Here is a 26,578-nt window from a genome sequence, read left to right as displayed (position 1 = left end):
TAAAAAATAATCTGCGTGGAGTCACACCAAAATTGGCTTCAGAGTCAAGATTACAATTCAGGACTATTGCTCCTCTCCTTTCAAATCATTTCTACAAAGGAGAACTCTTTAGTAACCTTAGGGTCAGTGCAGATACAAAGGAACAGGAGAGGACGTGGTGGAGATTTTCTGTCACTACTGCCACGGAGTGTCTCTACAGAAATAACTCACTTGGACCTTTCACTGTGAAAATTACTACTTGAAAGCTTACCCTACTTAATGCTCCCATGACCACTTTTGGTCACAGCTGCTAAATATTCAGGCCCTTGTTCTGGAAGTTGAATATTCAGAGATCAATATTCATATTCATATTTGGACTCAGTTACTCAACAGCATTTTACCCATTAAGGGGACACATAGAAGGTGGGCCATAGATAACTTTCACTGAGAACAGGTTGGAGAAAATAAATCAGTTAAAAAATGGAAACACGGCAATCAGCTTTATGCTTCCATGGGTACAGAGAATACACAGACTCTAGGGGTGGGAGGGAGCTTATTTTCAGGGAAAAAGCCTGTCACCTCAAAATAGTGATCTGCCTAACATAATTGCAATGTTTGAAAAGCATCAAGTATCAAGAATTGCTAATATCTGAGAACTGGTGGTCCAGGGTTTAAAACTCTTAATTTGGAGAGTTAGAAGTCTAGGGTAGATGTCAGGAAAAGGAAAAAGCAGGTTACTGATGACTGAGTTATATTCTAAAGTATAATGATGAGACAATCCCAGGGCCAAATATGATGACTCATTCCAGAGCAACCTATATTCTGTTTATTGGCAAACCTCTATATTCTTTTAAAAATGTGATAAAACAAATATATCATGCATACTAGGGTCCTTGGGGGTAAAATGCACTCATGTATGTAATATACTTGAAATTGCATCAAAAATAAAAAGTTAATGGGATAAATGGGTAGATATTTGATAACGGAAATAGAACAAGTATTAACTATGAAATCTAAGTGGTGGGTATAAATAAGCTACTGTACAATTCATTCAACTTTTCTGTACATTGGAAAACTCCATAATAAAATGCTGGAAGAAATTTTTCAACTATTAGAAGATTTTTTTCATGGCTGTTTGTGTCCATCATAAATGACAGAGAACCCAGCTTAATATACAGTAGTAAATTTTATTATAAAAACTCCTTAGTCTATGCCAAACCAAATAATCCCCCAATACCACATTCAGCAACCTGCCCTTGGTATTACTTCCCTTCTCCAATGTATGCCCCCTTTTCACATACCTTCACCTACTACTTGTACTTTAAGGAATTGATTTTTAAGATGAATTTCAAAGTTACATCAAGAACATAAGAGTCATATAATTCGAGTCATCATCTAATGGCAATGAAGTATCTTTATACAACAAACTATCAGTTGCTACAGAAAATCTAGGAGCCTTTCCTCACCCCTCCCCCATTTATTGAGAAGGGATTTTTCTTAATGCTATACTTCAGGAACTAGAGAATTGGAACATCTATGAATAACATGATCAGGGATGCTGTAAAGTTCACTCTACTGACAAAATCAGAAGGGCTACACACAGTAAGCTTCATTCTATTAGGAAAAAATAGCATCCTTTTATTGTTAACAACACTGCCATCCTGAATATATTTTTTTCAGTGGTCACTGGTCAGCAGACACTCTAAAACCAAAGGCTCTGATGTGGAGGCTGGGCTTCTCCTCTGCTGTATGTCCCATCCAGTTGCACATACAGATATTTTATAAAACTATTAAATATTTATGATGCAGTACAAAGCCCCTCTAAAAGCATCTGTATTTAACTAAATCATGTCACTGACAGCAAGGGGCATGCAGAGCAATTTAACTGAGCAGGAAAAGTACTTCTTTTACATATCATTGCAGTGCAGAGAGTTTCCACCATATGCTTCTATCTGCCACCTCATACCTCCCATTGAAGGAAAGGCTTAACTTAAATAGTTCAAATGGCTTTTAGACAGGCTTCTCAAACGATACATAAATCTTTTGAAGTGTTTCTCAAAAATTCTTCCCAGAGGCTTTGCCATGACTCTGTCACTAGAGGTCAGACAAATATCTTATCTGCAAGTTAAGTCTCCTTCACCCGAAGTTAAATGCCTGGATTTAGCCTGAACTTTTTCTTCTAGCATGTCTTTCCAAATGTTTACTACTGTAGGTCTGTTACTTACTGATACTAAAGTCATCCAAAAGGTATCCATGTATAACTGGACTCCCCTCATTCTTCTCTTTCACCCACAAAAAGACTCCAAGGAAAATAAATGAGTATATCAAACATTAAATTATCGTTAACTATTCACACACTTAAAATCAAAGGACCTATTGAGAGAAGTACTCCTACTAAAGCAGTTTTCCAAGGTACCTAAGCATTTGGTGATGCAAAAAAAAAAAAAAAGCAAAGAGAGATCTCTGAAATTAAAAAAAAGTTCAGTGGGAAGGTAAGACATTTTCAGGTATCTCAGGCTCAGAACTAGCTGTACTCCCAGGGACAGGCCGTTTTAAAATAATCTATGGCTGGGAAACAATGTGTTGAACGGGTTGAACGGGTACAAAAATAATTATTTTACTGATATGTATGCTGTCAAAATATCAGGGCTAAATGCTTGAGGTGTTTAACTCAAAATGAAAGGACATTACTGCAATTCAGCCAGCATAGAGCGACTGATCAGGAAACTTGCTGTTCTGCATTTGAACTAACTTCTTTTGAGAGTCTGGCAGGTAAAAATGAACAACTTCAAGATAACCTGCTTTCCAGAAGCAGTACATTTCAGATTTTCAGGTCACTGTATTATATACAATAAAAATAGCTTCCATTTCTAATTTCATTTATCTAGCTATCCGTCCACTCATTCATACAATAAATTTTTACTGAGTGGCTACTTATGTCCCAGGCATTGTGCTGGGGCTTCTAGATTTGACAGCAGGAAGGTAAGAGAAGTTCCATCCTACAGTCTCTTCCATCTATCTCTTTGGAATAGTTAGAGGTTATTTGCCTAGAGAGAAGGAATGATTCAAATTTTCAGAGTAGTGAGTCTGAGTCACCTTGGAAAACAGAAGAGAAGGCTGACTGAGAAAACAGAAGCAGATCAGACATTGTGGCCAGGAGTGTATATACATGAGTCTTTTCTTATTTATAATCCTCATTACCACGCTCCTTATTTCTCCTTTAGAGAATTATGTTTTGAGGGGTATGCCAATGGAAGAAGAATTAAAAAAAAAAAGGTCATCAGTAACATAAAAGATCATTTTTATGTGGAGTTTTGTAGTACTTGAAGCCAGACAAGAGTTGGGAGGAGGAAGGGGGAAGAGAATAAGAACAAATATGAGAATGATACTGCGTATGTTCATGTATGTAGCACAGTTCCCACTTCAGATGGATTTACTTCTCAGATCAGTGCACCATTTCCCAACACCAGAATTTAATTTGCAGCATTAGGTGGTCCACTTAATTATGCTCTGTGGCTTAACTCTGGCCAGAATGATACCAACCCATTTAAAGGATGTTGCCAGTAAGTACATGAATCAAAAAAATGTTAACAACATACTAAACGAAGTGACGCCCCCTCTGTTCCATCTTGTTCATATTCCTTTTAATATGAACAAGATGAGGGAAGCAGATAGGCTATGATCCCAGAGTTCAGCAGGAGACTTTAATTTCTCTCTTTCAGTTATTTTTTTAAAGAAATTAAATCAGTATTTGAAAACATTGTACAATGACAGCAAGTTAAAAATTATTCATGCTCAAGCGAAAAGGGAAGGTTTGGTCTTTAGTTAATGCCTCTTCTGACACAGATTTTCCCATATGTTTTTTAAAATATGTGCCCTTTCTCAGTTTTTCCAGATACAGTTTTGTTGTTGTCCCTGGATGCCTTTGGTAACTTTGTTCATTCACTCATTCACTAACTTTTTAGTGAGTGCCTAGTGTGTACAAGGTTCTACACAGGAGTGAAGAAAAGGGAGGCATGAGACTGCAGTGTGTCCTGCTTCCATGGTGTAACATTCTATAGAGGACTTAGTTGTCCCAATCCCAGTCTGGCACAAATGAAAATACTTTGGCAGTGAGAGTCCACAGTCATAATTCTTTCTATTTGTGTGGTGGACCTATTATGGAGTGATAAAAAAAAAATAAGAAGAAAGAGCCTGTCAGGAAATACTGTTTATTGTATATGCATGTCTAAGTATCCAAGATTTTCCTTTAGTCAGGATCCAGTTATGAACACGTTTTCATCTGAGAGTGTTTTGTTTTGACTAATGACAGAAGCAGAGTGCAGAGACTCACTTCCAGAGGGTACCATGCCTAGGCAAGAAGCCTTTGGATGTACAGACAATTAGAGGCAGAAAAACATAATCCAACATCTATGGCCATCCTCAGTAACCATCAACACAAAGCACCCACCGAAACAGAGAAGGCTATAGTAGTTATTTGATGGTTGGTTGATTGTTTAAAAAAGTATTATCTTGATTTTTGGTGGATAGATTAAAATAAATCAATCACATAAAGTATTAATACATTTTTTCTCTTTTTTTGTTAATAGAAGACGTCTTATTTACTGGTGATGTCAATGAACAGTTCTAAAGTATGGTTAGCCAAATTTCCTGAAATATTAAGGAAATGTTTAAATTTTACAGAAATTCTGATGCTTCAAAATAGAAAAAAACTATACTCAGAGAAAAATTATGTTATTATGTTATATACATATAGAGGTATGATGATTTAAAAATTGGTTGCTTGTAGAAACTAGGCTAATCAGTAAGAAGCTCAACATGATTTAAAGAAATATCATATTATACATTTGGACTAATGTTACTTCTGGTAAATACCTAGGGTTATGTCATCACTGACATGGCAAAGGCTAAAGATGACCAAGTAAGTTTCACTATTAAAGTTATAAGCTATCAGCTTCATAAACAGATAGCTGTTCAGATAAGAACTGATGGTGATTAAAGGATTCAATAATAAAATGTTAACATCTTTTATCAAGTGAGAAACATGATTTTCCCTGATTTTTATTAATTCTGATGAAAATATACAAGGCTCTAAGGTAACCTACTTCTCGTTCAATATCTAAGTCAATTTGAATTTTTCATCTTTATAACATAATTTTAGTGCTGAACACTGTAATTAAGAATGACATGTCCAATGAAGGAAAAGATATATACTGGAATACTGTCCTTTATTATATTATAAATACTATAAAATATATTTACTTTATATTAACATTATCTAAAGGTGCATTTTAAAGGATATTGCTTAAACAATTTTCATTTTAAAAATGTCTCATATTCAAATGGTAATATCTCTGATGCCCCAAAATTAATTTTTAATTTCATAAGTTTATAAACACCCAGAAGTTACAAGTATGATATTCATTACTCACTTTTCCTTCTTCATTTCAAATTCAATAGTGTTATACTGTCAAGCTACCTGGAGCATTAGGCATTAACTTTAACCAATATTGTATTATCATTCTTAAGGATATGTGGACATCCAAAAAAATCAATGAACTGTACAAACTAAAAGAGGTTTTAAAAATGAGGAGTAAATTAAATCTAAATGTGGGCAATAGAGTTTCAAAAGGTCCTAGATTAATATTATAAGCACTTTCCCTGTTGAATTAAGCATGCAGTTTAGTCAGCAAAGATATTCTTTTTATATGTTTTGTTTATATCTATTGTAAGTATTGTAAGCATCCCACTAGCATTAGGCCAGTGATTAATGCAGATATGATGGCATCGGTTCTAATCAGTGATAATAACTGCCTACACTTATTTCTCCAACAGTGCATCTCCCAACTTGTGTACCCTGACTAACAAAGACATGCCTACCAAAGTCTAAGGGTTCAAGTAGTTACAGGAAACAAGATGCATTATTTATAAGGATGCAGAGGCTAGAAAGTTCAGCTACACCACTCTTCCTAGCAGTAGTAGACTCTAAGCTCTTGGCAATAGGAGCCTTGCCAGTGCATTAGAAGATGAGATAGAGTGGATCCCTGCCAAATAAAATAGCTAAGTAATAACAAATGTTAAAGAAGAGCCTTGGGGGATGGAGGGAGTCCTGAGCTCACTGCTGAAGCACAATTCAGATCACCAAGCTTTTGCAGTTAATTCAGAACGTAGAGTTCTAATCCCCATTAATTCTTTGTATCTTGTCTTTCTTGAGTGCTTGCTTTTAAATTACAGTTATACATTCTTTTTAAAAATGTTGTTATAGTATCTGTATATAAAGGAGAAAATTACAACTGGTAAAATAGGTATGGTGCACATATCCGATTTCAAGTATAATTAATATATTTGTATATAATACATATATATATAACATATATATGTTATATATATATAATATATGTGTGTGTGATCATACATCATAATGTATATAATGTACTTGTACTGTCCACCCTGTTTAAAAATCCGTGTCACTGTTTTAGTGATCCAGTACATATGGGTATTTTCCCCTTTGATTTCAAAGGAAAAGAAATCTGGCCACAAAGAACCCACAATTTCTTATTCTTGATGTGTTCAAAACTGATATATTGCTACAGACAGATACCTGTCATAGCTTTAAGTAGGTTTTGAGATAGTGCCATTCAAGATTCATTTTCTGTTTAATCATTGTTAGTCACTTGGAATTACACTACAGTACAACAAAAGGCTACATGCTTTAAATGTTAACAACAGTAAGGAATGTCAATGCCAATTTGCCCAGCGGGTGGAGGGGGGAACCCTAAGAACTGACAAAATAAGCCAATCTAAATACACACAGAAAGGAAAATTTATTGTAGGGATTGTTAAAACTGAATAACCTTTCATTTAAACAAAATTTAGATTTAAACAGAAAGCTATTTCATTCTGATCTCAAAACTGATAGGAAAACTACCATAAAAATCAAGGAGGTAGTTGAGGCTATATAACACAAGTTATACTTATTCTTTTTGTTGAATGATCTGAGTTTCAGATATTAATGCATATCCCTATTTATCTACCATAACATGCTCATCAATCTCCCCCTATCCAAAATGTGTGTGTACTAGAGGATGGAGGGGGAGAGGTTTATGATATTCCTTCCAAATTATCCAAGTACCAAACACACATAATTTGTTACCTAAAACCTTCTAGTTTTTTTTTTTTAAATAATTATTTTTTATTGAAGGGTAGTTGACGCACAGTATTACATTACATTAGTTTCAAGTGTACAACACAGTGGTAGAACATTTATATACATAATTCTAGGTTCCAGCTATCACCCTACCAAGCTGTTACAATATCTTGACTATATTCCTTATGCTATACATTACATCCCGTAAAACCTTCTAGTTTTAATGACCTTTATCACAGTAAATATGCATATATATTTCTGTACCTTGCCCAGGAATCTTGATTCATACAACTTATTTGGTCCAAATTAACCTTCTTAGGGGCAAACACACCATTTTAAAAAGTAGCTCCGATAATTACATGCCCTTTAGTGTAGTATGAGAGAGGCCACAAGAGAAGCCCTTTAAGGGTTTTTATTTCATCCTCTATGCAACGGTCAATGGGTTAAAAAACACAGGATGTGGAGTCAGTGAGACTGAAATGCAACCCTTCTTCTGCCACTATCTGTCACATGATCTACTGAGTTGTCTGAGCCTCTCAGTTTCTTCATCTATATACAGGACTAACAACATCTATTCTCAGATGAAAGTCCCTGACACATGGTAGGTGTGCATTAAAACATATTATTATTACTTTATTATTATTATTATTATTTTTACTTTATTATTTTTAATGATAATACAAGAAAAATCAACGTTACTAATGCTATGGTGGTATTCCGTTATTCTCAAACAAGTGACTCTTCAGCACCACAGGGAGGAACAGCGCCCAACCACAACAAGTTCATATGCAGATTTCAGATCATCTGTAATAATCCCATCGAAAGTGAAACAGATTCTTCTAAAACACTACATAAACAAGCATTTAACATAAAATGAAGGGAACTACCTAATCTAAAATCCAAAAACAAATTTAGTAGAAGCATACAGACTGTGAAATACTTCTCGAAATGTTTAAAGAAGTTCTCTAGTGAATATTGCTTAAGGTAATGTTATTTTTTTAAACTCTGATTTAAAAATATTTAAACACATGTTTTCATGATCTAAAGTTTAGGTGGTTTTCCTATAACTACATGTGTGTACAACTTTGAAGGATAATGATAATCTAAAAGAAAAGCACCTCAATGTTAATGTTTATATCCAATAATAAATACTTCCTGGGAACAAGGATAGTGGTATGTTATGGGAACAGAAACACAAGTAAACCAAAATTCCTTCTTGCAAGACCTTATATTCTTTTTAGGAATTAATAAGCACCCTGTGTTGATAATAAGAGGTACGCTTGTTTGAAGCAAGAACTAGGAGACCACCAAAAAAGAACTGCTAGGAGTGGAAGATAATTTTAACTTCTCAGTATAAATAGAATAATAAAGAGTTTGCATCTGCTCCTTGATTGGACAATTATTATTATTATTATTATTATTTACAATTTCAGAGCATGATTTAAACAACATATTCAGGTCTGCACTTCTAAAAAAAGAGGAGGAGGGGGAGTTACATTTTGAAAATTACTATAGCTGATCCTTCTTCATGAAGACCCTCATACCTATTAGAAAAAGCTCTGATTAGACTCACTTCTCAATGCACTTTTTACTCCAAAGGCCACAGCCAATGCTCTAAAAACTTTTTTTAAATGAGCAGCAAGTTTTACGATAATATTTGGTTCTGTGGGTACTCATGTAGTGGAGCTTATGTTTCATTTTTATTTTCACTAAGATAAGCAGTTTTAAACCTCGGTCCCTTTTACCTGTACTGTGAAAAAACATTTTAAAGGTTCCAGTAAACCCCTGATGTGCCCTGGAGTCCCCTATTTATCTCCTATTGCTTATCTTGCTTTCCCACAGTCTCATTTGCACATACACAGTCATTCTCCTGCTCTTATAATCTAGTCATCCTAAAACATACTCAAGGACTCTTTGTGTGGTTTAATTTTCCACAGATAACTTGAGGAAAGTCTGTACAAAGATGCATTTCTTCTTCGGAGCATTAAACATATAAAGAAAGTAAGACTCTGCTATGAGGATAGGAGAAAAAACCCATCTGGATCAACTAAAGGGAAATGTACAACATTTATAAAAATCTGTTATGGCCACTTACATAACTTTTTCTCAGATATATTTAAGGTTATTCCTCTCCATATTCATTTCATATCACATTTTTTAATAAAAATATTCTTGTCTGACAAGATGGGTTCCTCCTAGTACATTCCATCAGAGGTTCGATGTGTTAGACTTCATGGCTGTTTTTTTTCTGGAATAAATGCAGCAACTTCCTTCTTATATCTTTGTAGACTGAGAAGTATAAATAACTATGATCTGTTCTCAAAGGCACCTCATTTGTGAATGACATGGATTTTTATAGGTTGATTAAATAGCTAGATTTCTGAATTAAAATGAGAACACATCTATATAAAACATTATGAAATAACATTTAATACAGTGTCTCTTGCAGAATTTTTCAGAATATATCTTAGTTGCCACATGGGGAATTTGTAGTTGAAAACTCTATCAATAGAAAGAAGCCCCTTGTCAATTAATCACTGCTCTTAATAAATGAATTTTAAGAAAATTGAGAGAGAAATTATAAAGGAAAATTTTGCTTTTCAATATTTAATAATTTTAATTAATTTACTACTTTAATTATATGTCACTCAGTTATAATATAACTAGACATACATTTTCAAGTTTACCACTTCTCCCACCTTTAAGTTAATTCAGTGGCCTTTAGAAAGTAGAAATTAAAAATAAAAAGTTTTGCCTAAAACTTGCTTTCAGGCAAATAAAATTGTTCAAGAAATTACAATCTTTTCATATACATTTCCAGGTAACCTAATTGAAAATATCTCCTCAGACATATAGTGTATCTTTGTAAGTCCATCTTTGTATCATGGGTTAAGTTTCTGATAATCAGCAGTAATTCAATTTACCATACTGTGATAATGCTCCTTCAAAATTCCAGTTAAATTTCTAAATCCTTTAAAACTCCCCAAACTACTTTCAAAACCCAACTTAGAGTGAATTAATTTCTGCTACTTCTTAATCTTAATCTTTCACTTTCAATGGTAAATTACAGATTTTTACCATCTTTTTAAGTGGAATAAGTTTCAAGATTCTGATTTCCTGATAAAATGATAGAGCTTTACATACGAAGTAGAAACAACAATTGACTACTTTAAAAATAGACAACAGTTAAAAAGAACTCACTACCCAGTATTTCCTTTTTAATCACATACTACAGAGTGGATAAATGTATCCTATCTTAAGCAATATTACCTAAAAAACAACTCAGTTTAGAAGTCTGTCCCCCACAGTTTTTACTTTGTATTATGATTATGTATCATTATACGCAATTAGCACAATTAACCACAATTAACTTTTTACTTTACTCCAAACTCCTTCAGCCCAAAGACTATTCTCTATTCATCTCTCCAACCATCTCTCTCTCTAAGAAATGTACATTGCAGTTCTTAACATCATGCTGGTACATGGTAGGAAATGGATTATTAACTATTTAACTAAAGAGAAAGTTTTTAGTGATCTAAGAAAGAAACACCAGGAACAAGGCTATCAAACCATAACCCTAAATCTACCATGCCCTTGTTATCTGACCCTCATTGTTACTTAGCCTACTCCTATCTATATTACACTTTTGTTACTATTGAAATGGAGAGGTTAACAGTCCAGAATTCCTTTTAAAAACTAAAACACTGATGAAATTGTGTATCATTACCAATAAAAGTTCCTGCAATATTTAACAAAGCTAGAGTCAGTCTCTTTCTCTCCCTTTCTTTGCTACATTTTGTAAAAAGCTTGATATTCCATGAAGAAGGGGCTCTGGAATATCTGAGCAAGGACAAGACGATAGCTGGTATTTGATGAACAAATTCACCTTAAACAATGCATCTCCTAAATAGTTACGGAGATGAGCACAGCTTTAGACTAAACCCACACTGGCCCATATAATTGGCTTTTAGGATTTTGTTGACCTCTGGTAGGCTGAGAGACAAAATGAAAAGTGCTATTCTAGGAGTTGTTTATTAGTTGAGTTTTGTATATATGGTACCTTTATTAAAGAAATAAATTAATTACCCAAGCCCCTGGTATACCAGATGCATCACAATAAGAATAAGATGGAGAAACGTGGGAGATGCCCCCAGATGAACTATTGGAGTCTTTATTTCCTCTAGGTTTCAGTGTTGATGTCTATGAGGCTGATAGAGCCTCAAACATGTGATCTCACATGTCAACAGACCTGCTGCGTTTTCTATGCAAGATTAAATGGAATGGACTAAGCATGCTTCTTTTCATTTTCTTCCTGGGGGGAGGAAACCAACTAATCAGCGTGCAATTATTCTCGTGAAAGAAACTTGCAATTTTTCAAAATCTACTTAATCATGGTTGTTTTTTTTTTAAAGAGTCTGAATCAAGCACACTCTTTGACTTTAAACTCCAAAGTCAGAACATTTTACAGATTTCAAAATGCTTTCCATGCATTCTAATTTGAAAGTTGTGAACTCACTTTTTGACTTTTCTCTACTTCCCTCAGAAAAGCATGAGTTCCTGGATTAAAAATAGGGCATTCCTAAGAAGGATTACAGTCATCTTATAAGTACTCACAGTCTTTTTAAAATCATATTGCAATTGTCTTCAGTTTTCCTATTTTAACCATCTTTAAAATGGTAATCCTGCTTTAATTTTTGTCTGCCCAATTACACAATTTTCAGTAATATCTACCTTTAATTTTCTTTTAAAATTCTCTGTGATGGATGATATCCATTTCCTGAATCTTTTGAAGTGGTCTGCTCATCAGCTGTAGAGGACTGTGTGGGCTCTGCCAGCTAGCCCACTTTCTTCCCTTCTTAGGTACTGGGCCCTCCTCTCCGTGATGAGCCTACACCAAGCAGTTCCCATGGGGCTGAGCCCATCTGCCTCATGACCCAAACACACACAGCCGCGGATGTCTGACCAGCCCCTGCCCAGTTGGAGTTATTGTCTCCCTGGATACAATCATTATTTTAGGTGTAGGCTTATATCATCACCACAGCCAATCAGATTCTTTATGAACATTTGCTGTTTGGATAAGGAATAGACTTTCTCTTCTTTTTAGATTGTGAGCTGAGGGGACAAAGGCTTAGAGATACCGGCAGTATCTCCCTGGCAGGCAGAGAAAACCCACAGAGAATGAAGCAAAGCATACAGACTAAGAAATCATCCTATTAGATCACTTGAGCCTCTGGATCAAACTGGGCCAGTTATGTAAACAAGTATAGTCCCTTTAGCTTAAGCTCTTTGGAGTTCAATTTATAGTACTTGAAATTGAGAAATTCCTAACTAAATCACTGTTCATATTTCTTATTTTGCTGCTTTATCAACTTGTCCCTCACCCCTTCCTCTCTCCCTCTACCATCTTATTGCTGCTGCTTCTCCTCCTCCTCCTTCTTCTTCTTCTGAAGGGGGAAGGCTATTTCCTATAACATCCAAGGTCTTTTAACTCTAAGGCCTCTATTCCCATCTTCCTATTTCTCAGATCCCTTGATAACCTGAAAAAAATGAAGAATTAAGAAAACCACCAAATTCAGCAGCCTAAGTACATTTATCAAAATCTTGCTAGCTCAGTTCTCCTAGATGCTTTCTTGGTAGATACCTTTCTGTCTTCATTCTCTTGCCTCCACTTCACAACATAAAAAAATTAAAAATCTTTCCTATATAATCTATTTCATTGCTCTATCCCTAATGATTGAAAATACTGTAGTTTTGATATGGGAAAAATAAGGATGTCCTTCACCTTCCCAGCTGTTGTACAACAAAGTGATTTAAAAAAAAAATGTTTAAGAGAATATTCCAGTAAAAAGCCCTCAAAGAATGCAATACAGAGAAATAATTCCTCCAGGTCTCATAATTTTCCACTAATGAATTTATCTATCATACTAATAATTTCCAGGATATATGATATTATATAAAAGATTAAATAGCAGTTAGCTTATTTAATATTTAACATAGGCAATGTCCTATCCCAAATACAAACTATCACTAAGGAAGACCTGCCTGTTTGATGAAGGTCAGATTCCTGTTAGCACAATGATTATTAGCTCTAAGACTATTTCCATCTCTGTAAATAGTATGTTTTGGAAATAGACCACATCCTCCTCTAAGTAACAAAGCCAAAGCGCAAGTCACTGACATGATTCTTGATTCTAGACTAACATTTGTTTCCTTTTTGTAGTATTAAACCCTTGAATTGTGTTGCCATTAGCTAAGGGCTCTCCTGTTCATTTCATTACCTTACAGATTGTGGAGAGTATATTATTTCAATAAAGTTGGCTTTGAGATAACTGGGATAAATGTGATTATATTCCTGCAGTCTTTATTAAAACTTCATTTTGACTTTCCCTTTTTTTTTTAAAGAAGGCCCTCCCTCAAGCTAGCTATATGGATCCCATCTGACTTTGTAATAAGAGACAGTAAGATCTGAAATCAGAAGATTCAGATTTAAATTTCTGCTCTATTATCTACTTAGTTGAGTTTGGACATGTCAGAAATTTCTGAGCCTTAAGTCTCTCATCTGACAAATGGGATGAAATCTAGGCCACAGAGTTACTGTATGAATAAATGACTCAATATATGAAAATATGCCTCATAAAATATGCAGTATGATACAAGTATCAGTTATTTATAAATACAGAGCACCCACACATATAGTTGTATGGTGCAGAAGAATAATTTTGTAAACTTTTTAATTTAAAAAACGATAAGCTTTTTCATTATAACCTTGATCAAAAAATTTTGAGATTACTTTATCCAATAGTGGATTGCAAGGAGAGATATTGAATGACTTTAGAAAGAGCAAAGTATTATAGTTACAGGCAGTACTGTAACAAAAAAATAACATATATTCACTTAAAAAATGAATGACCTGAACGTGAAGGCGATAATTTGCTGAGCATATGAATGGCTGTGATATATGAGCCCCTATTCTTGCTCCAAGTCTCTGTACTGTTCTAAAAATCTGTAACTAACACTCTAGGCAATCAAAAAGATGGAGGCTAATACTAGTTGAGCAATTTCCTTTTTAAATTACTCTTGTATTGCTAAATGGTACATGGTAATTTGTCATTCTCCACCATACAGCCTACTACACTGTTGAAAATACCACATTTATAGAAATTTGGAAACACAATTCACATTCAATTAGAAGTAGCTTTCCAAGGGTGACAGGACAGAGTTTATATTTTGCCACCAATAAAGATCTGAAATTGAAATACCAATTTTCCAGCTGAGAATCATTTAGCAAAGGTCCGCGTAGTCTCCTCTACCATTAAAGCAGGTAAGTCAGTTACAGCGGAGTGTGGAGCATAGGAGCCCCAGCTCTAAATCTCACCGGTGGACTAGCAGACCTGGCCCGATCTAATCAACACATAGCACGTACTATATTCCCAAGGGAAAATGCTCTATCTCATTATAACAGAAATGTCTCTGTAGAAAAAAAACACTTTTTTTCCTGCAGCTAGCTCTTGTAAGTACCAAATTTAATTGTTCATTTCGTTCAGAGATTTCAAAGAGGACTTTAAAATACAGCCTTAGCTGACAATATGTACTACTTTGAAAAGACACAGTGATTTCTTGGGATAGAACTTTCAGCAGCATCATTTAGACAAAATCATTAATTCCTTTCCTCTTCCAACAATAAGGATATTTTCCTGCATTGTGCAAATGAGATACAAGGGCTCCCCTAATTCCCATTCTCTCTTCAGAGCCACACCTCTTTTTCAGGTACTAGCTCTCTGGCACATACAGGGGAAGCCCATCAAAAAGCAAAGCTATGCTCAACAATTCACATTACTTTTCCCACAGGAGGCTTTCCAGTATAGGTTTGCAATGAACAAGGCTGTACAGACATAGAAACCGAATCTCAGGGAGTTTAAATACTTGCCTAAATTTACACACTAATTAACAGCACTACTATTTAGACCTAAGAGCATGTGTCCTCCGAGAATCTGTATTCTTCCCATTTCACCTCACCACCTCCCATGCACTGATGTATAACAAAGATTCTTTCAGCTCAGCTGGTCCTAGGCAATGCATTTAACCTTAATCTACCACACATATTCCCAATCTACTTTGCATCAAAGATGACTTTTCAGTTCATTCATAGCATCTCCTTCTGTTTAATATTAAAGGATTTTCCTTTGAGAGAACAAAACCTCATGCACTACGGCAGGCTAGTGTACTGCCTGGGTTTGACTCCTGCTTATGTGGCTTTAGGCAAGATACATCAATTTCATCATCTGAAAAATGGAATAAGGTTTGTGAGAACCATGAGCATCATCCGCGTAAATCACCTAGCACAGTGCCTGCACACAGTAAGCCTTCAACAAACATTTGCTGTTACTGTAATTATTTGAAACATATTATAATTTAATACTATTTTCCAGAAACATCTTTATTTTCTTTTCAAATTCTATCTGTTACACTTTTCCTTTTTGTTTCTCTCATTTTTATATTAAATTGGAATAGACGGTGCTTAATTCAGTAAAGTGGTTGGTATAACAATTGTATTTTTATAGCATTCAACAAAATTGTCTGCAAAATGGGGTCACCGGCGGCTGGCACTTCAGAGAGGAGTCATTAAGGTTTGTTCTAAGCAATCCATTTACTTTTTTGCTGATTCTATGTAAAGGAGGAACAAGACAGTCCTACTGTCTTGTCCTTCAAACAGTCTGTCATTTATGAGTAATAGGACACTCATTGAATGTATCACTTATATATTTAAGTCACAGATGCCTCATTTACAAAAAAAAAAAGGAAAATAATGTTAATCTTTACCGGGTGATTATAAGAAACTTCGAAAAAGTTTGTAAGTTAACAACTCTAAAAATAGCAAATATAAAACGCAAATTCCCAGTTTCAAAAAAGAAGTAGTTAAAATTTGCCTTACAAAGGGAAGGATTAGTAACTGATATTTCACAAATATTTATGAAATGCTAGAAGCCAAAATACAAATAGAGCAAAACTGGTCAGGTGTTTGTAGATGGAAAAATAAATCCCTTAAAACTTCCACTCAAGAATAATTTCTTTATTGTTACAGTGATTAAAAAAAATAAAAATTTTAGACATAAAAATATTTCCAATTAGTATTTAATGACTTTAGAAAAATGCTTATGACATATTATGTGGATAAAGGGAAGATGGTAAGTAGAAAGCCAGAATGAAAAACACCCATTGGAAGAAAATATACTAAATTATGTAGCAATACTATTTTAGATAGGTAGGTGGGCAATTTTTTTTTTTCTATTCCACTATGAGTTATAGAGCAGAAAAGGAGAACTTCTGTGGGCTGGAGTGGTCAAGAAAGGCTTTGGGGAGAAACAGCATGTCCACAGAAAAAATCTCACTTGGCTCCCAGGCAGAGTTGCAGACACAGCCAAGAAAATGAACATGGCCGAACCCTCTCAAGATTTACCCAACAGTGAGGTGTTCTCAAGAACAGAGCTGGTGGTAAGGGGTCATTTCCCTGTCAGGGTGTGTGCATTAGTACCTAAAGAACTGAGAAGTAACAGGGCTGCCTCATGTTTTATATGCTGACCCAGAAAGCACACCAAATCACTATAATATATAACAGGTCTGCTGAATCCATATTACTCCAGGAAGGCTTTTTAAAACTTTAGAAGACACCAATGTCGATAGTTCAAAGAATGCAGCCCACCCAGACAGAATTATGTTGCAAAGGCATACTTCACTTTTCATATAGAGGGATTTACTAGTGACTTCTTCCTGGCTGAAGCAAAGTGAAAAGGAACTTATTCTTCAGGATTGATTATTTCTGACTCGTGAACATTTCCATTCCCTTTGACTCTTTTACATATTTCGAATTTTTAAGTCCTGCTTATTGCTGTTGCTCTTCAAGTTCACCTTCAGCCTTTACTAAGTGGAGCTGTATCCCTGTCACAGCCCATCTGCAATGCAGAGTCCTGCATGATGCTAACTTTAAGTGGGCTGAGTGCCTCATGCTGCTTTCACTCTTCTAACCAAGACTGGACCTAGGATCCTGCCACCATTGGTTAATATTTTCAATTATAGAGCATATTTTCATGAGACCAAAAAAAGGTATTTATTAATCAGTTCAACAAAATTTACTAAGAGCCTTACATGAATGAGAGTGATGTCTGAAAATGGCACACTGAAATGTTTTAACATAATGGTACACAAAGCCTTCTTTCTTAGTCTTAAGCCTTTACTAAATATCAGGAACTAATTCTGCTGAGAGTTAGAGATCAGAGTCAGGTTTCAAAATTATTTCTCTCTCCACAGTATTGCAACGAATAGAAATATAAACTGAGAGATTCATTTCAGTCCCTTAAAGCTCTGGAAAATGAAAAGAACTATTTTTTCCATTCCAAAACTACTCAGATATGCTTAAGGATAGCAGCTATCGCTCTGTTAATGATAGCATGAAGGGTTCCAATTACAATAGTTTCAATAACTTCATTCATGAATCAGGCAGGGGAGAAATTACTCCCAGACAAAATGTCAGAAAGAAAAACCTAGTGTTTGCTCTAGTATAATAAACACTCAAAAATATAAAACAAAGCTCAACGTGATTCCTTAGTGCTAGTTAACAAAAGTCTATATAATTACACTAATCTTTTTATAAGTAGAATTAAATAACAAATATGTCAAAGTCCCCAGGAGGGATTATCATTTAGGAGAACATAATGAGTGTCCTTGGAATACAGAAGAAGCCAATTTAGTCTCTCCTAGAATTTCATTTCCTGTTTGATCTTATTAGATTGTTGCCATCAATCCAGTTAAATGATGCTTTATCTAGCTAAAATACAGGAAAACATCATACTTCGGGCAATAAAAAATCATACTGTTACAGTTCTAGTACCACCAACACAAAGGTAAAGGCTTCAGGATCAGATGGGATCTATTTAAACAGATTGACAAAACCAAATGAGTCACCCAAAGTACAGATCTTCTTTGTAAGTGTCTTCTACCATGCTGATAGTCAAAGGAAATTGTTTTAAACACACTCTCTAGGTAGGAATAGAATAATTGGGAATATCTATTTTCTTGAAGCGCTTATCAAACTGAGAAATAGCTTTAAATAAAGAGCTAAATAAGGGAGAAGACGACTTGGAGTTTTAGGTGTTATTTTCAAGGTCTGATAAATTCCCCTGTTGGATATCAAATTTTAATTCTCTACTATTCACAATTTGTAAGTATCAAAACTATTTTTAATAGTCCTTGGTAATTTCTTAAGTTCCCCTGGCAGAGCACAAAGTGCAAATCTAACAGCTGTACACTCCAAAAGCACAAAGCACATTTCACATTTAGATGAAAACTAATCTGAGATCTTGCCTAGGGACTTGCTTTCAAACATCTTCATAATTAGTCACTTGCTATCAGATTTGAATTAAGGGCATCTATATATAGTTTCCTTTCTCCAGCACAGCAGACTTTACCTGAGAACTGAGGAGTTTTGGAATGAAGGCCCCAAACAGCTGGGTATCATGCCTCAGGCAGCTGCTGAAAGCATCACAGCAGAGTAAAAAAACCTCCACAATGTTCTCTTCTGCTCTTCCAGAGCGAGGGCTCAGAGGCTATGCAGTTATTTTCCAACACTCAAAGATACTACATTATCCTGAAACTACCATGTATATGGTATCTTTTAATATCTATATGTATTTTAGGGAAGTTAGCCCTACTCATAGCAGTGGACTGTTTCTACTCCAAACAATAAATACCATCCTGCTCCCACACTTGATCCACTATCCTCACTAAGGGCAGAAGATAGATGTGCATATGATCTTCGGACGCAGAAACTGTATTGGGTTAACAACTAGTGAACAGAACATTTAAATATACTTACATGAAGAAGTATTTGCTCCTTCTGTTGATACTGATATTCTAATGGGAGACTCTATAAAACACAAAAGTGGAATGAGGCTTTATTGAGTCACACTGCTTGGATTCTTAAATTAGAAATTTGCCAGGCTTTGGGTATCATCCAGAAAGAGGACTAGAAACCAGTGCAACAGAGAAGCTGTAACATTTCAAAGTCTAAGGAAGATCTATGCAATATTCAAAGACCACAAAGGAGTATTTCTGTAGTCCAAGACCCAAAGACTTTTGAAAGAGATGAAAATGGAGTCAGTCCATCTACAAAGACATCCCACCCACCAACTGCTTTATGAACTTCTTAGAAATACTACTCTAACAGGCTACACTACAGGTGAGAGAGAAAATTCCTTCTCTTAGGTATGGTCTTGATTTTAAGAGAGATGAAACCAAAGAGAACAGTCTCCATTATTTAGATAGAATGAAAGTTAACTGTCATGTGTAGAGCAAAAGAAAAGAATGAGGATATTTCAGGCAACTTGGTCTGCATAAACATCCTGACCCAACGCAGTGTTGAATAAAGTCCATGCAAGGTCCACTAGAGCAATTACATTAGGACCAAACAAAGCATGCTAAACAAATACATAACAATCACTGGGGATGCATGGTAGCAAGATTCTTTTAGGTAGCAAGGATAAAGGAAGAAAAACCAGTATTCAAGTACAGACAGAGCTTAAAATACAACTCAGGCAGGAAAAAAAAAGCATGGAGCCTCAGGGTTTTCATTAGTAAGAAATATGAACAATTTTGTTTCAACGAAGGATCGAAATTCAGCAGCCTGAAAGTTATAAAGAATCAAGCCATATATCAAGAAAATAATAGTTACATTAACTCCAAATTCCCAAGGCATAAACCTAAAAGCTCAGGTTCATAACAGCATCTAATGGAGCCAAATAATGAAGCCCTTACATTAGAATTCTGACACTAAAGAGATACCAGAGAGGGTGGGCAAAATAGGTGAAGGGATTAACAGGTACAAACTCCCAGTTATAAAATTATTAAGTCATGAGGATATAATGTACTGTATAAGGAATACAGTCAATCATACTGTAATAACTGTATGGTGACAGATGGTCACTAGTCTTATAGTGGAAGTTATTTCATAATGTGTAAAAATATCAAATCATTGTGATATACACATGAAACTAGGATATTTCATGTCAATTATATTTCAATTAAAAAAAAAGAAATGCTTGAATGTAGGTGAAGAAATTTAGATAATTCAATTTTTTTCTTTTTGTTTTTAGTTCTCTTTTTCCCTTCTTCTCTCCCTCCCTCCCTCCACTCCTTCCCACCTTCCTTCCTTCTCTCTTCCTTTCTCTCTCCCTTTCTATTACTCAGGAGGGTATGATCCTCTTAGACCCCAGGATCACCTTACTCAACAGTATACATACTTATATCTTAGGAATGACACATGAACATACCCTATTTATGCCAAATCTATCTAGGACATAGAAAATCAGAATTTATCATTGTGAGCAATGGCTTTGAAGAGAAGATGAAATACTGGTGAAGATAAGGTGGAAAAGACTGTGCTTAACTATGTGGCCTCCTCTAGTTTCTACAAGGTACAGGCCAAAATGACAGAAATCATTGCTTGCTTTTGTTTTTGAAAAAAAATCTAATTCATCCAAGATCTATAACTTAAAACTTTCAAAAACAAAGGCAACTAAATATGGGGGTAATGCAAAGAATACTGAGCTTGAAGTATCTGCTTTTCTACCTGCTGAGATATATGACTTAGCATCTCTAATCCTTCAGTTTTCCTATGTATAAAATGAAGAAAAATAATGTTTTGTTTTACAAATCTGTTGTGATTATCAAATGACACATAAAAATCTTTGTAAAGTACCATGCAAAACAAGTTATCATTACACCTCTGAAGTGAGTTTTGAAACTAGGTCTCCAAAAACTTGCTCCCAATTAAATATTCATTCTTAAATGTTCTAAGGTACTGTTAACTAGAGAATTACAGAGGATAAGGAAAAGCAAAAGATGAAGTAAAACAAATTCACAGTAGGTTAATTAAATTCACAGCTAGTGAAGTAATCAATGAATTATGGGTTATTCACACATTAGTAGAGTTGGGTTGTAAGTAGCTAATCTGCTCACACTATAATTGCTGTCAGTAAATATTATAGGCAAGTGAGAAGAAAACAAAAACAACACACACACACACAAAAAAAGGCAACAACATTTTAAAACGTCAGGTCTGTAACAATGTTATTTGTAAGATGAGTGACCCACAACTGATATAGGGCCCAAACGTCAGAGATGAAATATTGATACATTATCCAAGAATGAACTCTGATGGATGCTGGAGAGAAGAGGCAGCCAAGAGAAGCACCTAGAAAGATATAAAACCTGAATTGATAACCCAGATGTCTCCTTTACTGGACTAACATCACTAAATTATCATAGACATAAATTTCTTTTTCTCATACATGCCTCACAGGCCCAAGTTCAGACATACAGCAAGAACTACTCCTTTATGTGAAATCCAAAATGACAGAATGAGCTGGAGAAAAATGCTGGGGCAGAAAACAGGAACAGCTGAAATTTGGACGCAGAAGGGGTTCTGATTAGTAGAAGGAGCAGCCAGCAGTTATATCTGTCATTCCAGTTAGTAAAATTTGATGAGCTTATTTTCCTTACCTGAAGACACATATGCTGTTTCAGTTGAGGCTGGCATGCCAGTGGTGATCTCTGCAAAAAAGAGGTGATAGGACATTACAATGTATAGCCAAGAGGCCAGGAGCCAGTTGCACAGCCTGCCTTTAAACTAAAAATGATGTAAAGGAAGGAAGTATTGCAAAAAGGTGATGAAAGCCCAGGCTTTATATCCACACAGAGTGAGAAACATAAAACAAGTCTGTCCAAATAAGTAGTTCTTTCTTGGGCAAGAAGCATGGGATGAGCTATGCTAGAATGAGTAGGAAGAATTCCCTGCCCCCACCGGGGTCAGTGGAGGGGACCCTATGTCAAAGTGGCTGTGAGTTCTTCTTCAGAAAGGAAGCAGAAATAGCAGAACTAAGAAAAATCAAAGTGGTAGGATCAAAGTGGTGGCCAGAAGTTTCAGGTTAAAGATCTTCGGAGAATCAAAGTTTCATTCAAACACGAAAGCAAACCATGTTTCTAGTTGGGATTGATGACAGACATCATGGTCTGGCATCAAATTCTATGTGTAGTTGCCAAAGGTAGTCAAGACAAGGGCCCTATCCTGTGATAGACATTTCAGCTGCTCAGGATAGGGCTCAGACTAGGGAGGCAGCTCCCACCCAAGGAAAGGAGGGACGCACCCACACACTTCTGGACACACTATTACCATGGGAATTGTGACAGTCTTGTTCAAACTTGGACTTGCTTTCTAACTGCCTTTATGATGGAATAGCTAATTCTGTATTCATTTAGTCCTTCTTCAAAGAGTTTCAGTTGTTAAAATTTAATATTTTCAGTAAGGTATAGTTTTGTGAAGCCTGAAAAGAGGTAGAGAGGCAATGATGAATTATCACTCAGCCTTCACTGTGTGTGTAATTGTAAGTGACTTAACAGCATTTTACTATTTACTATCTATTAAATGGAACAAAAAGGTAACTTGAATCTGTTGTAATATATATATATACATCACCAAAGTTTCTAGATCCTACTAAAATCCTAAGTAGGTCATATATGCTATCATTTCATGTTTGAATTAACAGCCTGTGTTAATCATGGATTAGAAATGTTCATGATCAACATAATCATCTTGAAATATAGAGATGACCATTTAGGGTTTCCATGATAGGACTGGTCTAGTAGGTAAGACTAATTAAGTAGCAATATTTCTTCAACCTCAGAGGCTTCTGTAGGGATAAAAGGTTTTGTGGAGATGTAAAAAAATGAGATTTAGCAGGGATGTCTAAGAATTAAGTATCAGGTTAAATGGGAATATATAAGGTCAGAAATACACCTTTAGTAAGAACAAATTTGTCTTTCTCATGCAACTTAAGAATGGATGGTTCTTTCTAAACAAGCATTAAGAAGATAAACCATTCAAGCCACCCAGAGTTGCCTACACTGGCTCTTAAACCACTAAAAATGGGACACAGTGAAATGAATCAGTATGTGAGGGTGTATGATATCCTCTGGACTTTCAGAAGCAGCAGGCATTAAAGAAGATATGATGAGTTGGTAATATGGTGATATTTGTTTCTGAAGTGGCCACAACTAGTTTTCTTGATTTAGGCTGTAGAAAATGAAATTGTCCTATGGGGGAAAAAAGTTAATCTGAGAGAAACGTTTTTATCAAAGATTCATAGCACTTGTCTTTGTCTATAAATACCTAGAAGATCCACACTTCCAAGCAAAATGTCCTCATGAGGAGAGATGTTTCCTCATTCTGTCCCTGAGGACCCAGGAATGCCATGATAGCCAGAAGGAGTAAGCTCAGGGTCACAAGAATTGGGCAAAAGTCCCAATCCCAGCATGAATATGAAGACTCTTTCAAATTTATTTTTCATAAACTAAGTTGTCCAATGTGACCTTCCAAGAAAAAAAAAATTGTGCTTTTCTATCTCCAGAGCAGAAGATCTTAGATTAGAGGAAAGATTAACCATAGTGTTTCCTTTTTTAATTGAATGGTACATAAAATTCCAGAACAGCAGGTTATTACAAAGATATATCTACACAGAGACAACTTAAAATAACCTCTCCTCCTAAAATTAGATATTTATCCTAGAGACCTTAAAAATATCTTTAAAGATTATGGTTCCAAATAAAAACCTTCTGAATTGGAGACTGTTGAGAATTAGGCTTGGGGTTGATTAATGATTGTGCACTGAGTCCCCTATACAGAATTTTATTGTTGTTAACAACCATATGATCAATAAATATGAGAGATGCCCTCTCAAAAAACAAAAACCTTCTGAATTATCCTGAGGGAAGTACGAGCTCAGAATTTATATACTTCTACACTAAAAGAATCTTGCTATTAAGGAAAGTTAATCTTTTTGATCAAAACCACTCAGCAAGCATTTTTATGCATGTTTTGGGTACAACTCATAGATTTAGAAAACAACCTTCTATTGTAAGTGTGTTTCAAAATACTTGGTACAATTACAGATTTAAAGAAAAAAATCAATGTTATTTGATGTTTATTTAAGCAATGTATTTTTCCCACAGCAATTTGATAAATTTATTAATTTGTAAAGGCCATCCCCTTCATTTCTGTAAATTATGAGGATTTTGAATCACCAGACATTGAACACAGCTGAGAAGTTTATGCTGCATAGGCAAGTAAACAAGGAGCATAGTATATTTGTAATGTTTGAATGCTTTTTTAATAAATTGGATCTGGTCTCAAGAAAAAGTTGCACTGCCTGATAAAAAACACCTTCCGGAAAAGAATTTTTCTAATTATTATGTAAGCATGACTATAACTATTTAGCAAAATACACATATGCATATTTACAAACATACATATGATGTGTTGTGTATACTAAACATCCCCTCGTGTGACTCTTCGGTATCCTAAAATTACAGGTCATTTTGTGCACCCGAAAAATCTGATGTAGTCATTTTTTTTAAAGAGTTAAAATGGGCACATTTATTAGCACTGGTGAAGATGACTTTAGGAGCTTCTTTGAGTTTCTTAATTCTTGCTAATAATAAGTGCCTCCTCTTAAGCAACTAAGAAATTTTGAAATAATAAATGGTATAGAGACAGGATAGATACTAATGCATTGAGAAGACAACTTTATTCTGTTCCTGTACTCATGTTGCTCTTCGTTAATAGCCTCCAGGGAAATCCTATATAATACAACATACATGGAAACTGCTAGATAAGCTATAAAACATATCTTATATGCTTCTTAGTATAACTAGGCATTCACCAATATCATGACATGTACAACAAGTCTGCCAATTTGGGAGACAGGGTGGGCGAGATTAAGCCTTTAACCTACATGGGCCACCAGTTTTTTGAAAGAGCAAATGACATATTAATTAAATTTTATGGAAATAGTGTTTTTCTGCTCATCTCAGATGAAACAGCTATTTTATTGCTATGGGCCCAAAAGCTCCTAAGGGATCTTGAATCTCACTCAAATAATTTTTCTCCTGATTAGAAAAAGAAAACCTAGAAGAAGATATAATTGATCAGCTGTATATTCTCCTGTATTAATCTTTTAAAAGACAGTAGTACTTAATTAATTCAAAAACCAGTTAGGTCTATTATTCTCTTCCCTAATCTGATGCCTACGAGTGCTAATACAGCTTTTTAGCTAAGAATTAATCACTGACTTAAGGTTTCCGATATAAAGACCAAGCCAAATAAAATGCAAATTAAAAAGGACATAGAGGGTATCATCTGTGTGAGCATGGTGTATGCATACTTTTAAATTGCCACATTCAAATTCGTGGAAGGCCACCTGTAATCTCTCATGTAATAATGACTGCCTGTAAAATCCCTCTTTGTATGAAAACTCAGCTGAGCTTTGTTAGACTTACACAGTTCCAGAAGTAATTACCAGATTGTGTAGGTTTGTGCCTGCCTACTATATGACAAATTCTTTTTTCCAAATAAAGTAGAGATTATAAGGCACTGAAATGGGCAGAAAACATACGTATTTCTAAAATGCACCTTAACAAAATGATTGGCTGTATGTACATATTCTCTAAATGCTTGAAAATAGCAGAAATACAATTACTGTGTCACTCAAGCATATAATAACTCAAGGGGATTTTCTTAGGTTCTTTTTTTCATTTCAGTTGTATCTAGTTGCTAATCTAAGTAGATCTAAACAATGAGTTTCACTGCAGAAAGTTCATAATATTAGATGGAAGTGTTTTATGATCTGTGCTAATTTTATTCCAGCAGTTATATAGCTGTCCTGATGGGATCAAAAACAGTGTCCAAAAAGGCCTTCTTGCTAAATTTTTGATTTTTTTCCTAAGGAGAAAACTGTCCTGTGCGTGTCTTCCTCTAACCCTTGCCATGTCTCCTAGAATCTTATACCAAAATATATTCTAAATATCTCAGCATGAAGAAGGAACCTGTGTGAGAATTTAAGCAAATCACAAGGAATCCTTTGCACAGGATGAAATTAGGATAATCAGCTCGCAGCAATCTATCAGAATCTTTCATCAAGGTGAATGAAAGTTGTGTACTTATGGGAGGAATGAATGGGACAACACACACAAAAAAAGCAAAATAATTATTTTGTAGAAAACATAAATTAAAATCTAGAGGATTTAAAGGGAGTTCTACATAATATAGTATTTGTATTGACAACATTTTCTTATTTTTCAGCCTTTTTTCTAGAACCCCAGAACCACCTTGGAAAAAAATTTCTTGAGAATTCCACTCTCTCAACCCCAGTCAACAGTAAACATACATTTCGGAAGAGATAGTTAGGCCATATGGCAGTTTATAAGCACAGCAGAGTGTTCTTTTTCTCTCAGGAAGAGTTTCTTTGCCACCTTCGTCTGGATTCCCAGGGAGACACGGATAAACTAGCGCATCCAAGTCCCAGAGAGCTCAGGACCCGAGCTGAGACTTCTTTTACCACCAGCCTT

The 26,578-nt window shown here is 35.1% G+C and overlaps 1 protein-coding gene across 5 annotated transcripts in view; it reads right to left on the bottom strand.

The window, feature by feature from the left end:
* Positions 1–26,578, bottom strand: part of NRG1 (neuregulin 1) — a 200,670-nt gene that overhangs the window by 121,481 nt on the left and 52,611 nt on the right. For all 5 annotated transcript variants that reach the window (XM_057505172.1, XM_057505173.1, XM_057505169.1 and 2 more), the window contains exons 4-5: positions 21,680–21,730; positions 18,996–19,046 (exon numbers count right to left, since the gene is read on the bottom strand). In XM_057505172.1, the coding sequence (XP_057361155.1) occupies positions 18,996–19,046; positions 21,680–21,730 (102 nt within the window). The remainder of the gene's footprint in view (positions 1–18,995; positions 19,047–21,679; positions 21,731–26,578) is intronic.

This window comes from Manis pentadactyla, chromosome 7, assembly GCF_030020395.1.
Source record: "Manis pentadactyla isolate mManPen7 chromosome 7, mManPen7.hap1, whole genome shotgun sequence".
Lineage (NCBI taxonomy): Eukaryota > Metazoa > Chordata > Mammalia > Pholidota > Manidae > Manis > Manis pentadactyla.
Note: the sequence above shows the minus strand (reverse complement) of the source record. Positions and strands in the feature narration are given on the sequence as shown.